The 15,476-nt window shown below is 38.4% G+C and overlaps 1 protein-coding gene across 4 annotated transcripts in view; it reads left to right on the top strand.

The window, feature by feature from the left end:
* VPS13A (vacuolar protein sorting 13 homolog A) overlaps window positions 1-15,476 on the top strand; it is a 332,822-nt gene that overhangs the window by 228,930 nt on the left and 88,416 nt on the right. For 2 of the 4 annotated variants that reach the window (XM_030566144.1, XM_030566146.1), the window contains exons 49-53: window positions 13-117; window positions 214-360; window positions 11,545-11,583; window positions 13,266-13,394; window positions 15,161-15,294. In XM_030566144.1, the coding sequence (XP_030422004.1) occupies window positions 13-117; window positions 214-360; window positions 11,545-11,583; window positions 13,266-13,394; window positions 15,161-15,294 (554 nt within the window). The remainder of the gene's footprint in view (window positions 1-12; window positions 118-213; window positions 361-11,544; window positions 11,584-13,265; window positions 13,395-15,160; window positions 15,295-15,476) is intronic. The other 2 variants (XM_030566145.1, XM_030566147.1) reach the window with 1 other exon arrangement.

Below are 15,476 nucleotides of genomic sequence, written 5' to 3'. Positions count from 1 at the left end.
TTCTTTTTACAGGTGCAGCTTATGGTGACTGACAGTGACCTGTCTGATCAGTTTTCTCTTGATACTGTTGGTAGTCATGGTTCTGTTAAATGTAAGAGTCACAAAAAAGAGTACCATGTGAGTATAATATGTGTTTATCAAACTTCTATGTGTTAAGAAATATAAAAAATTAAGTGACACAAACAAATTTTAAACAATTTCCTTCATTCACAGGTTGGTGTCACCATAGATAACAGCAGTTTTAACATTACAAGAATCGTAACTTTCACCCCCTTTTTTATGGTCGCAAACAGAAGCAAATATATTTTAGAAGTAGCTGAAGAAGGCAAGGAAAAATGGATTCCTATCACTTTTCAGCAGGTAGATTTTTAAAAATCAAACCCTAAATATTTCAATTGTACACAGTTTCTTGAGTTTCTCAGGAAATTTTCAGTTTTCATTTCTCACACAAAGAAAGATTGTCTTAATATTTTATATGTGATACTGTTTGGTTATCCAGGAATCTGAGGGACTGATTCTGGTACCCTTACTTCCAGTGAATAGTACCTTACTCTAAACTAAATTGTAGCCTACCTTGCATAGCTTAATGACTTCTTTGTTTCGGTCTTCACTGAGAAGTCTGAAGGAATGTCTAGTATAGTGAATGCTTACGGGAAGAGGGTAGGTTTAGAAGAGAAAATAAGGAAAGAGCAAGTAAAAAATCACTTAGAAAAGTTAGATGCCTGCAAGTCACCAGGGCCTGATGAAATGCATCCTAGAATACTCAAGGAGTTAATAGAGGAGGTATCTGAGCCTCTAGCTATTATCTTTGGGAAATCATGGGAGACGGGGGAGATTCCAGAAGACTGGAAGGGGGCAAATATAGTGCCCATCTATAAAAAGGGAAATAAAAACAACCCAGGAAACTACAGACCAGTTAGTTTAACTTCTGTGCCAGGGAAGATAATGGAGCAGGTAATCAAAGAAATCATCTGCAAACACTTGGAAGGTGGTAAGGTGATAGGGAATAGCCAGCATGGATTTGTAAAGAACAAATCATGTCAAACTAATCTGATAGCGTTCTTTGATAGGATAACGAGCCTTGTGGATAAGGGAGAAGCGGTGGATGTGATATACCTAGACTTTAGTAAGGCATTTGATACAGTTTCGCATGATATTCTTATAGATAAGCTAGGAAAGTACAATTTAGATGGGGCTACTATAAGGTGGGTGCATAACTGGCTGGATAACCGTACTCAGAGAGTAGTTGTTAATGGCTCCCAATCCTGCTGGAAAGGTATAACAAGTGGGGTTCCGCGGGGGTCTGTTTTGGGACCGGTTCTGTTCAATATCTTCATCAACGATTTAGATGTTGGCATAGAAAGTACGCTTATTAAGTTTGCGGACGATACCAAACTGGGAGGGATTGCAACTGCTCTGGAGGACAGGGTCAAAATTCAAAATGATCTGGACAAATTGGAGAAATGGTCTGAGGTAAACAGGATGAAGTTCAATAAAGATAAATGCAAAGTGCTCCACTTAGGAAGGAACAATCAGTTTCACACATACAGAATGGGAAGAGACTGTCTAGGAAGGAGTATGGCAGAAAGAGATCTAGGGGTCATAGTGGACCACAAGCTTAATATGAGTGAACAGTGTGATACTGTTGCAAAAAAAGCAAACATGATTCTGGGATGCATTAACAGGTGTGTTGTAAACAAGACACGAGAAGTCATTCTTCCGCTTTACTCTGCGCTGGTTAGGCCTCAACTGGAGTATTGTGTCCAGTTCTGGGCACCGCATTTCAAGAAAGATGTGGAGAAATTGGAGAGGGTCCAGAGAAGAGCAACAAGAATGATTAAAGGTCTTGAGAACATGACCTATGAAGGAAGGCTGAAGGAATTGGGTTTGTTTAGTTTGGAAAAGAGAAGACTGAGAGGGGACCTGATAGCAGTTTTCAGGTATCTAAAAGGGTGTCATCAGGAGGAGGGAGAAAACTTGTTCACCTTGGCCTCCAATGGTAGAACAAGAAGCAATGGACTTAAACTGCAGCAAGGGAGATTTAGGCTGGACATTAGGAAAAAGTTCCTAACTGTCAGGGTAGTTAAACACTGGAATAGATTGCCTAGGGAAGTTGTGGAATCTCCATCGCTGGAGATATTTAAGAGTAGGTTAGATAAATGTCTATCAGGGATGGTCTAGACAGTATTTGGTCCTGCCATGAGGGCAGGGGACTGGACTCGATGACCTCTCGAGGTCCCTTCCAGTCCTAGAGTCTATGAGTCTATAGCAGTGCAAGATTGGTAGGAGGCTTAAGGCGCTTTCTACTCACATCACAGGTGGCAGCACTTAAGGAGAAACAGGCTGCACAGAATTGCTACATTTTTCTCCTGTCCCTCACAGAGGTGGATGGGGGAGTAGGTGCAGCTTTTCTTCTGTTCCTCCCATAGCATGTGGTGGTATAGTTGTGCTGACATGTTGGGCAGTGTGCAGTTTACTCCCTTTGCAAAGCAGCAGAAGAACTGGGGTCACATTTTCTTATGGATTGCTCTAGGACTAACATAACAATGTATTGCCCTTAGCACATAGCAGATCATATAGTGATAATGTAGCCTCTGTGAGTAGTCTTACTAATTTCAACGGATTGCTTGCAGAGTAAGGATTTACTTAAATAAGAGTATCAGAATCTGGCTATAAATAAATTGAAACCATGTCTTACTGTTCTACTTTTAATAGTCACTATTGTTAAATATAGAGTTTATACTTAATGATTATGGAAGAAAAAATACAATTGAATATAAAATTGTTAAATCACCATTCCTCATAAACAACATAGGAAATGCCACACTGGATCAAGCTGGAGGTCCATCTTTTTAAGTAACCTTTCCCTGGCAGTGGCCAGAACCAGATGCCTCAAAGGAAGTTGCTCAAAAGGAAAAAATTTTCCTGACTTCCATCAATTAAAGATTGGCTTTTGCCTTGGCATATGAGGGTGTATTTCCATTCTAAGTTTTTTAAAAACCCTGTCTAATGTAACAGTTCATTTTTCTCATCTGTACAAATGTCCTTTTATAAGTACTAAGCTCTTCCATTAGTGACATCTGGTGACAATAAGTTATATGGGGTAATTATACATGGAAAAAATTGAGTTTGTTTAGTCTGGAAAAGAGAAGACTGAGAGGGGACATAACAGTTTCCAAGTATGTAAAAGGTTGTTACAAGGAGGAGGAAGAAAAATTGTTTTTCTTAACCTCCGAGGATAGGTCAAGAAGTAATGGGCTTAAATTGCAGCAAGGGAGGTTTAGGTTGGACATTAGGAAAAACTTCTTAACTGTTGGAGTGGTTAAGCACTGGAATAAATTGCTTAGGGAGGTTGTGGAATCGCCGTTATTGGAGATTTTTAACAGCCAGTTAGACAAACACTTGTGAGGGATGGTCTAGGTAATACTTAGTCCTGCCATAAGTGCAGGGGACTGAACTAGATGACCTCTCGAGGTCCCTTCCAGTTTTACGATTGTGTAAAAGAGATTTTCTATTAGTTTTAAATTTGCTGCCTTTCATTTCATTGAATATCCCTTTGTTGTTGTCATGAGAGAATAAATAAGTTTATTTACCTTTTTGTGTTTCTTCATAATTCATTATTCTGTATATTATTATTTTGTACACGTGTAACATATCCCCTCTTATTCACATCTCCCTAAACTCAACAGTCCCTCTTTTCAAATCAGGGGTTCTCAAACTGGGGTCATGACGGGGTGGGGGTGGGGGGGTTAGGAGGGGATTACAAGTTGTCAGCCTCCACTCCCAAACCTGGCTTCACCTCTAGCACTTATCAATTAAAAACACTCTTTTAAAATATTTAACACTATTATAAGAGGGGTTGCATTCAGAGGTTAGCTCTGTTAAAAACAGTCACCAATACAAAAGTTTCAAGGCTTTTATCATTTTCACCATGTCTGTTTCTTTTTGAGAAAAAGAAACTAGAACTGAACACAGTGTGCCAAGTGTAAAGGCATACCATTGATTTATTTCAATTATATGAATGATCTGGAGAAAGGAGTAAACAGTGAGGTGGCAAAGTTTGCAGATGATACTAAACTGCTCAAGATAGTTAAGACCAAAGCAGACTGTGAAGAACTTCAAAAAGATCTCACAAAACTATGTGATTGGGGAACAAAATGGTAAATGAAATTTAATGTGGATGAATGTGAAGTAATGCACACTGGAAAAAATAATCGCAATTATACATACAATATGATGGGGGCTAATTTAGCTACAACAAATCAAGAAAGAGATCTTGGAGTCATCGTGGATAGTTCTCTGGAGACGTCCATGCAGTGTGCAAGTGCAGTCAAAAAAGCAAACAGGATGTTAGGAATCATTAAAAGGGATAGAGAATAAGATGGAGAATATCTATTGCCCTTATACAAATCCATGGTACGCCCACATCTTGAATACTGCATACAGATGTGGTCTCCTCATCTCAGAAAAGATGTACTGGCATTAGAAAAGGTTTAGAGAAGGGCAACTAAAATGATTAGGGGTTTAAAATGGGTCCCATATGGGGAGAGATTAAAGAGACTAGGACTTTTCAGCTTGGAAAAGAGGAGACTAAGGAGAAGGGAGATATGACAGAGGTATATAAAATCATGAGTGGTGTGGAGAACATGAATAAGGAAATTATTTATTTGTTCCCATAATATAAGAACTAGGGGCCACCAAATGAAATGAATGGGCAGCAGGTTTAAAACAAATAAAAGGAAGTTCTTCTTCAGACCGTGCACACCTATGGAACCTATGGAACTCCTTGCCTAAGGAAGTTGTGAAGGCTAGGACTATAACAGGGTTTAAAAGAGAACTAGATAAATTCATGGAGGTTAAGTCCATTAATGGCTATTAGCCAGGATGGGTAAGGAATGGTGTCCCTAGCCTCTGTTTGTCAGAGAGTGGAGCTGGATTGCAGGAGAGAGATCACTTGATCATTGCCTGTTAGGTTTAGTCCCATTGGGGCACCTGGTATTGGCCACTGTCAGTAGACAAGGGTACTGGGCTGGATGGACCTTTGGTCTGACTCAGTATGGCCATTCTTATGTTATGTTCTTAATGGCACTGTAATACTTCGTGTTCATTTGACATCCCATTTCTTGTGAACGATAGTGGTTTTTTGTTTGGTTTTTTTACTGCTACTTCTGAACATTGAGAAGATACTTTTTTGAGTTAATAATTTTTACATCTCTTTCCTGAGTAGTTACAGTTACTTTCATCTGCCATTGTTTTGATTAAGCTAAATGATTTTGTGCATCTGAAAATTTTGCCACCTCATTGATCATCCCTTGTAACAGAACATTAATAAATATATTTAATGACACCAATCCTAGGGAACCTTTGAGCACTCTACTGTTAATCTTTTTGCCATATTGAAAATTGACCATTTTATTCCGACTCCGTGTTTTCTCTTAGCCATTTCCTAGTGCCTGATTATACTTACCTATTCTTGCCCACTGTCTACCTTGTTACCAGTTTGAGGGACCATGTCAAAGACTCTTTCAAAGTCCAGATAAAGTGTGCCAACTGCTCTCCTTCATAGGCTATTTAGTTGACATGCCACAAAATGCTAAAAGATTACAGAAGTACAGTTTTCCTTTACTTGATGCTATTACTGGCTTGGCCACATCATATTGTGCTCACCAAGGTATTTTATAATTGCATTTTTACCAAGAATCAGAGAAACACAGGGCTGGAATGGACCTTGAGCAGTCATCTAGTCAATCGTGAGACAGGACCAAGTATACCTAGATCCTCCCTTGACAGGTGTTTGTCCAACATGTTCTAAAAAACTTACAGTGATAGAGATTCCACAATCTCCCTTGGTAACCTATTCCGTTGCTTAACTCTCTCTATAGGTTGAAAGTTTTTCCTAGTAACTAACCTACCTTTTCCTTGCTGTAAATTAAGCTGATTATTCAGTGCACATAGACAACAACTGATCACCTTCCTCTATATAACAACTTTTAATATATGTGAAGACGAATATTGGGTCCTCTCGGTCATCTTTTCTCAAAACTAAATATACCCAGTTTTTTAACCTTTCCTCATAACTCGTGTTATCTAAACCTTTTATTGTTTTTGTTGCTCTCCGTTGGATTCTCCCCAGATGGTCCACATCTTTCTTAAAGGGTGGCACCCAAACTGAGCACAATATTCCAGCTGAAGCCTCACCAATGCTGAGTAGAGTAGGATAATTATGTCCCATGTCTTACATACTGCATTCCTGTTAATATATCCCAAAATTTTAGCCTTTTTCACTACTACATCACATTGGGATGTCATATACAATTTGTGATTGACTCTATATCCCCTAGATCCTTTTCTGCAGTACCGTGTCTAACAGAAGTGTAGTACTTTGCACTTGTTTTTATTTAATTTCATCTGGTTGATTTCAGACCAATTCACCAGTTTATCGAAGTTATTTTGAATTCTAATTCTGTGCTCCAAAGTGCTTACTACCCCTCCCAGCTTGGTGTCAGCCACAAATGTTATAAGCATACTCTCCACTCCATCATCCAAGTCATTAATGAAAATATTGAACAGCCCTGGACTCACTGCTTTTCCAGATACTAAAGTGAGGCGTTGTAGATCTCAGGATCATCGCTAAAAACATTTTAAAACAGATAAATTTGTTGCCCTCCCGTTCTCCAGTATAGTAACAGATTTTTCACTGAATGTCCTCTGTATGGTCCCACTCCTGGGACACTCTGACTGGTGCAGCTTGAACAACAGCAGTGCCTATTGGAGCTTTCCCGAACCTTTCCTGGCCCTTCCTTCACTGTTTGTATTTGCATCATTCAGATTTGCATCTAGACATGGAACTGGATAAGATCCTTTGTCAGAAGGATAGATACTATTCTACACAAGGATTTGGGACAGTATCTGTATCACCCATGATTTTACCCATTGATCTAAATACAGGCTTTTGACTTGATTGGCAAACTCAATCATGGGATCTATACACGGATCCAGGAAGGATTTCAGTCTTTGGATCTGAAAAGCGTGGATCTGATTGTACAATGGAGAGAGAGAGAAGGGGGTCCTATGATTTTGCAGGATGCTTTATCAGACATGGAAGAGCAAATAGAACAGCCACAGGAGTGTTGAACGTGGACTTTGGAGACATAACGTCTCTAGAAGAAAGTGTTTGGGGTGTCATTAGCATCGTCATCATCATCAGAAGATGCTGTATTATACCATGAATTAGACAGAATGGCTAAAATGACAAAAACATTTAATATTTATTCAGTGTCCATAGAGAAAGATGGTACAACCTATATTTGATAAATTAGTGGAGTCTGCAAGACAGAGGGTTACACTTGCTTTACTAAATGGACTTTGTCAAGCAGCAAAAGCAACATGGTCTGCACTTCCATCAGTGCAGCTGATGTCTAAAAGGGTAGATTAATTATATCAGTTTCCCCAAGAAGACTTATTAATGTTTCACATCCATCCATCCTCAAATTCGTTGGTGATGGAAGCTACACTGAAGAGATTCATTCAACACCAGATGAGAAGAAAGGGAAGAACATGCCAGAAAGAAGAAATTTCTCCTCTGCTACCTTTGGCATAAGAGTAGCAAATTATCAGGCAATGGTGGCATGCTGTCAGTACCATCTATGGGGAAATATGTCAGCCTATATAAAGAATCACCGAGATGACCAGAGAAGGGTGGCAAATCCATTGTGGTGAAATGTCAGAGTGCTGCTAAGCTTGATTTGAGGACAACTTTTGAGTCTTTGGCTATTTCGGCTAGGTCTGTGGTTTTGGGCCTATCTTTGACACCATGCCTGGTTAAGATCTGTGGGTCTTCCTCCAGAGATGAGAATGAGATCTGAAGATCTCCTGTTTGAAGGGAATGGTTTATTTAGTTAAAAACAGATGAGGTTTTAGGGGAAATGAAGAATATTAAGTTTACAGCCAAATTCTCATGTGTTTTTTAAAAAATAAGCAGCTGTACGTGCCTTTATTTAGGTACTATACACAGTAACCTCCATCTTCATCCTATTTTTATCAAAAGAGGAATTATCATCAGTGGACTCCTCATCAACAACAGCAATAGAAAGAGAAACCTTTTAAGCCCCGCAGTAAAGGGATACTATCCGTTACACCATCTTCTGGATCTCAACCTCAGTCCTGTTTTTACATGAGAACATAGGACCTGCAAATCAGTCGTTTCCAGTGCCTGCCCTACCCCGTTTGGAGACCTCCTATCCCAGTTCTGCCATCAGTGGCAGTCTATAACATCAGACAGAACAAATCTAGAAATTATTTTCAACAGATACTTTATCAAATTCAAAACCCTGTCTCCAACCCTTGTCTCTCATCCTTCTTCAGGGACCCATCACATGAGAGCCTGCTGAGAGTCAAAGTTCTCTCCCTTCTAAAAACCAGGAGCTATAGGGGACGTGCTGCATATAAAAGAAGGGAAAGGGTTTTTATTCAAGATACTTAGTTATTTTAAAACGAGGTGGGAGATCTTTGTCCCATATTATATATCAGGATGCTAAATGCATTTCATTGAAGTTTTCAGTTCTGCGTGTTGTCCCTAGCCTTCATCATTTGCTTCTTTTCTATTCAGAACTGGTTTGTCACTGTCAATCTAAAGGATATGTATTTTCAGACTTCAGTAGACGATCCATCAGAAATACCTGCATTTTATTTAAGAAAGGACCACTTCCACTCAAGTTCCTTCCCTTTTGTCTTTCTGCTGTACCAGGTGTTTTCAAACAGTGTCCTTCCATAGTGGCAACATATCTGAGAAAGCAAGGGATTTTCATTTCTCCTTATCTAGACAATTGGCTAGTCACAGCATCGTCAAGAAAGTAGTTACTGAATATAACGCAGATTTGCTAATATAGATCCTTATACAGCACCTATTCAGTATATTTTAGAGTATTTGCTACATCTTCAAATGTTTAGTCTCTTGCTGTCTTTTGTTAAGGTCCATCTCTTCGTAGTTTCAATACACCTTGTTACATAGATTTATTATCCATAGGATGTTCATTATATGGTTAAAAGATTTCTAAAAGGACTTAATTTATATCTACCAGTTAGAGATCCTGTATCATCTTGGGATCTAAATATAGTGCTTGCTCATCTCATGCAACACTCTTTTGAACCTTTGGGGGAATGTACATTTTTCCATTTATCCATTAAAACAGCTTCTATAATAGCTATTCAGCAAGGAGAAAAAGTGAACTTCAAGAATTGATGGATGAGCCACCATTTACTGCCTTTCATAAGGACAAACTATTGCTATGTTCCCGCTCTAGGTTTTTACTTATGGTGATTTCTGAGTTTCATATAAATCAAGCAAGTAATGTTCTGGTATTCTTTTCTAAACTTTTTAGTCATGTAAGGAAGGCTAGACTGCATACTCTGGATGTTAAAAGAGCTTTAGTATAGTATTTGGACAGAAATAAACATTTTAGACAAATTCCCAACATGTTCATCCTTTACACAGATGGCTCACACTCACTACTCAAATTTTATCTAGATGGGTTAAGTGTTGTATACAAGAAGTGTATGTTAGCATCTGGTCTGCTCCACAAAGGGATTTTTAGCACATTCTGCTAAAGTGAAAGTAGCCTTTATGACTTTTACTAAAAACTTGCAGGAAGTTGCAAGATAGCTATGTGGAGCCCCATTAATACTTTTACTAAACACTATGTTCTAGACTTAGCGTCTAGCTGAGATGCAGGGTTTGGTGAAGCAATTTTCAAGTCCTTATTCAATTGCGACTCCATGGCCCACCTTACAAGGATTAGTATACTGCTAAGCAATCTATCCCAGGAGTAGGAATATGCAGAGGACACACAGAAAGGAAATGAAAGTTACTCACCTGAGTCCCCTAAGCTGGACTGCATATGCATACTCCTTTTCATCCTTCCCCTCTTCCTTGGGGTCATACTTAACAGAGGATCTGGGGTCACAGGGGAAGGAACTGAAGCAGCTGGAACATAATGCCCCCTTTTGTGTCCTCATCCTCCAAATACTCACAAACACTGAGAGGAGCGGCACGTGAGTGTTGCATGAGATGCCACACTAGTTAAGGTTCTGTTCAAGTTGCACTAGTGGAAGCATCCCAAGCGTGGGAGTATGCAGAGTCCATGTTGAAGAACCCAAGTTACAGGTTAGTAAGCTTCAATTTTAATGAAAAATGTTAATTTGTTGCAACTCAGCCACACTTTTTTCTCAAATTCCTCAAAATGTCTTGGGTATTTACTACCTAGTCCTAAGCTCACTTGTTGCTCTCTAACTTATCTGTTTGTGCCAGCTCCTCCTTTTTTGACACCTTTGCTCTGACAATGCCCCGTTTTCTTTGTCACAGCCTGGCCTAGTCCCCCTCTAGATGGTCACCAGTCAGTAAGTGAACCCAGTCTCTGGCCTCCACATGCTTCTAGCTCTGGGTTTCTAGGGTGCATTCACAGGAAAAGACTTCTTGTCTGAACCCATCTTTGGGATGTGGGACTCTGCAGTCCAGTTGCTTGAGTCCAATAAACCAGTTCCTCTGACTTCCTGAGCCCCCAGTTGCTTACATATACTCCCAAAGTGTTTCCCACCTAGTTGTGGGCACTCTGGCTTCTAATTTTAACTCTTTCAGAGACAACGTTGCAGGCAAGCAATGAACATAGGTTTAACAAAGGAATTTCTTAACCAGTCACTTTATTCTTAAAAAGCACAGGAGTTAGAGATACTTGTAAAATAACAAGTCCTGAGACATTCTCCCTCTCCACCACAGTCAGAACTCACCCCTTTATTGATTCTGAGGTTTTGTCAGCATTTCTTCTTAAATGTGGTGATGAATGGCCTCCCATCTCACGGAAGTTACCCCCTCTTAAATAGTCTCTCTCCCTTTCATCGTATGCTCAGGCTGAGAAGCTGCAGATCCACTAGCAATGCTGGTGCCCCTGGGTAGAAAATCCAGTGTCTTGCTGGGATTAGGCCAGCAGTTGAAACACAATCCAAGTTGATAGCTGCACATTGCTCTATGATGGGATGGATTAATTCAGTATATCACAATGGCAAGGTTAGACATGCCTTCAGAACATAGTAGAACATGGAGTTCCTTGTATAAAATGAAGATTACAGTTTGACACAGTCATATCTCACACTGTCACATCTATTACCATGTAAAGATGAGTTTTGGCATAAGCATGACCTCAGCATGCTCTGTGGCTAAGACTAGTGCAAAAAAAAAAATTGCCTAGGTTTTCTCCAAGTCTTCCTTATCCTTAATTGCTACCATTACTCCATTTTGCAGTTTTCCTGCTTCTGATATATGAAACAACTGTCTATCACCTTCTTTGTTTTGGGCTATTTAATCTTCAGATTTCCTCTTAGTTTCCTAATTTCCATCTTATAGTTTACCTTTCCATTTTACCTTTCATAGTTTTTCTTTTTGTTTGCTTCATGAGAATGAATTTCCATTGTCTGTAGCGTACCCTTTTCACTTGAATAACCTAGTCAGTCTTGCTATTTAACTAATTTATTTTCTTGTCTTCCTGCTTCCTGGGGTCTGAGAATCTGTGGGAGAGGGAACTTGATGGCCTGGTAAGTTAGTGAACTAGCCCTTCGCTGTTGGAAATTTTGAGTTCACATTGTTGTATGGTCATACAAAATTGAGTATGCTAGTCTCATCCTAATACTACAGTTCATATTATTTTCCTTTGGAGAGGCGCATTACTGAGATATCAGATGTGGCAGGTATGTATTTAAAGAGGAGGAGTTTTCTGGGCAAGCTTGTTTAATATTTGTCCAAACAATCCCTGGCTCTTGTTTAGTGTCTCCTTCCATAAGAATTAAACTTACCGTAAATTTTAAAGGTATAGTTTTTAAAAGTCTAAATGTGCACGGGACTCGAGACCTCACTACTATTCCTAGTGACCTTCTGTAAGATCCCTGTAAAGTCATATCTTTCAGTGCCTCTCTTTCTCCTCTCCCTCTTTGCCTGTATTTTCTATGTGAAAATAAGCTCTTTTGTCTCTTCTTATGTGATTGTAGACTCTAGTACAATGGGGCTGTGGTCTTGGTTGAGGCCTTTATGTACTACTGAAATATAAATAATAATAATGAAGTCAACTTCAATGAATGACCAAAAAAATTTCAGTTGACTGACAGTGAAAGAAAGGAATTCATTACACTAGCAGCAAAACATGCTGTACTTACTTAAGGAAAAGTCAAGTCTAATTTTAATTGGCCTTATAATACACTATATAAAATTGGAAAATGTTAAAAAAGACAGTGGGTAAGACAGTGCTAATAAAGAGCAATGTGCGGGGTTGGATTTAATTACACAGTCCTTTAACAGGAAAGGTAAGTATAAAAATACACTAACATGCTGATACCTGACTTAATTTGCTTATTTAGAGAGTTGAACATATAATAGGTTTTACCATTATGCTAAAGTGAGATTTTTCTCACTGAATGTCACTGTTGAAGCTGATAAATAATTCATAATTTTTGGTAAAAGAGATACCAGAGTTCTTAAATTAGAGTATGTCTTTTGCAGACTGATAAGGCATAACCAGTCAGTCACACCTGTGCGCCAGCTTTCATGAATATATGGCTGGGACTTCCTCAGCAATAAGGAGAAAAAAATACCAGCCCCCATACATGTTAAATGGATTAAACAGGAAACTGGTGGTTAAAAAAGCCAGAGCTTTCTTAATATACTCTAAATTTTAATTCGGTTTTCCATTACAGGTGCTGTTCTCTTTTTTAAATGCTATATGTGTTGGCCTCCATTCCTTTTTTACCATTAGTTCCTCACCCCTCCTTTCCACTCCCTTGCTCTAGCATAAATGTTCTGGGTTCCTTTTTAGATTAGGTAACTGTTTAGAAAATTCTAACAGAGCTCCCTATTCATTTTACAGCAGTTAAGATGAAAGTGTTTTTAAAAATCAATATATTTTCTTGCTGCCAAGCACTGTAGGAGGTTGAGACTACAGCCTATCATGTCAACCGTTGTTGTCTCATTGTTTCCTTATACTCCCCCATTGGTCTGTCCATATCCGTATGCTGTCTCTTGTCTGGTACTTGCATTGTAAACTCTTTGGGGCAGGGACCGCCTTTTGCCCTATGCTTGTACAGCATCTAGCATGATGGGGTCTTGGCCCTTGATGCTGTAATATAAATTATAGTAATAAGAAGAAAAGTGCCATTTGAGGGCTGCATAGCAGTTTTCCATTCTGATTTCTATTCATTTGAATATAACATTTATTATTTTATTCTAGTGCATTCCCTTTTGGCCTGAAAATGATTCAAATAAACTGCTGATTAGAGTTGAAAACTCCAACATTCCCCCCAAGATGATCTGTTTTAATAAGCAAGAAAACTGTACGTTGCTGTATTTGGGCAATAAGGTAAGTGATTTTTTTTTTAGTAATTATAGAGGACAACATAAATCTATACTCTACCTCCTCCCATATGAAACTCTTCTCCTAATCCAAAAACAATGGGGTATTCCAAAATATATATATATAAAATCTTCATATGTTCTATAAAAAAGAAACCTGTCAAAACTGAAATGTTGGCTGTTTTGAATATTGACTGGGCTTCATGCCTATTTCATTTGCATTAGTTTTACACTGGTAGAACTGTATTGACATCAATGGAGTTGCTCCTGGTTTATAAATGAAATCCTGTTTAAACGAAATCAGAATCAGGTCTGTTGTATTTGCTGCTAGTGTTTATTCCGTTAATTGTCTCTCATGTTAAAGTTTTTACTTACTTACTGAAAACAGGTAGCTAATACTCTACATTTTGTAAGTCTGCATTTTTTGCAATTTACCAGTTCATTTCTGGCCCAGGTGTGAGTGACTTTATAATCTTGATGTCAGGTGAAGGTGGAGGAAGAAGGATTGTAAGCTAGATATTCAGCTGATGTAAAGGTCTTGGAGCACCATTTAAGTCAGTGGAGCAGTGATCATATATCTGAGCTGAGAATCTAGACCACAGTGTACAGTATATTATTAGGATCCTGTAAAATGAACTATAACTTTTACCGCTTTGTTGACTGTATCTGAATGGAAAAGTCATAGAAGTCAGGGTTTGCTGTAGGACTGCTACCTGTATTACAATTATTAAGAGTGGGTTTGATTCTTATTATTGAACATTTATTTGAAGAACTTTTTTCACATACAGCTAAAAATTTTAAACTCAGTGCAGTGTCTTTAGGAAACATGAATATAGTTAGAGATAAGTGAAAATAAAGGCCCACGTGCTTCTAAATTAATTTCCCGTATTAAAAGTGATCTTTTGGGGACAGGCTACATTTCAGTTTAGCACTGGCTTATGTTAATTGAAAATATGTAAAATGTTAGAAATAGCCAGTTTATAACAGTTGTAGTCAGTTGCCCTATTTGTAGATTTATCCATTACTTTTTCATTTTGTATGTGTAGGGACATTGCTGATAGTTATGGTGGCTTTTTAAACTTCATGAATTTCTGAACTTCCTACAGTGCATGTTTTATTATCTTGAGGTAGCACAACATAGTCAAATGAAATTAAGCATCACAAGAGCTATGTTCACAGGCTTAAGGATATATGTTTATTGCCACTGGTTAGTTTGTCTGATAGAGTCAGTCTTATCTCTGCCTAAACAGATTGTTATAGGGTCGCATTCTCCAGCTTTGTGGGAGAGAAGGTTAGGTGCAGCCTTAACAAAAGCGTATTGTTGAGGTCAGAATTTTCAAACTCGTCAAGCATGCCCTGGAGTTTAAATGATCTAGAAACAATTGCTCTTCCAGCAAATAACTTTATTATTTGAGGGTGTAGAATGCCTATGTAGTCTTGGAACACTAAATTATATATATATACACACAGAGATATACACTAAATTTTATATATATATATATATATATGGAGATATACCTATCTCATAGAACTGGAAGGGACCTTGAAAGGTTATTGAGTTCAGCCCCCTGCTTTCACTAGCAGGACCATGCAGCCTCTCTTTCCTGACTTTCAGTATGTGGTCAGGAAAATATAATAAAAGTAGATTAAAGCAGATGTTTGTGGTTTAGCTTATGGGGTTAAATGTTTTCACATTGTAAAAAGTAAATGATATTTTATACATTAAAAGGTTTATCACACCACTGATACTTACTCTTATTTCCTATCTGATAGCTTGGTGGCATTATAGTGGATGTTAACCTGACCGAACGTTCTACAGTAATTACTTTATCAGATTACCATGACGGTGCAGCTCCATTCCTGTTAATTAACCATACCAAGGAAGAGATGATTGAATATGGGCAGAGGTATGTATGCAATGTTGTTATAAAACTCTCCATAGCATGTAGGTGCAGACTGTATATATAAACTTGCATGTGTATATATGCTTACGGTGTATGTGTTACAGGGTCGCATACATGTGTGTATGCACATATATAATTGTGTGTGTGAGAGCAAGAACGTGCAACTCGTACACTGTATGCATATA

This window comes from Gopherus evgoodei, chromosome 6, assembly GCF_007399415.2.
Source record: "Gopherus evgoodei ecotype Sinaloan lineage chromosome 6, rGopEvg1_v1.p, whole genome shotgun sequence".
NCBI classification, from domain to species: Eukaryota; Metazoa; Chordata; order Testudines; family Testudinidae; genus Gopherus; species Gopherus evgoodei.
This window is presented reverse-complemented; position numbering and strand designations above follow the sequence as displayed.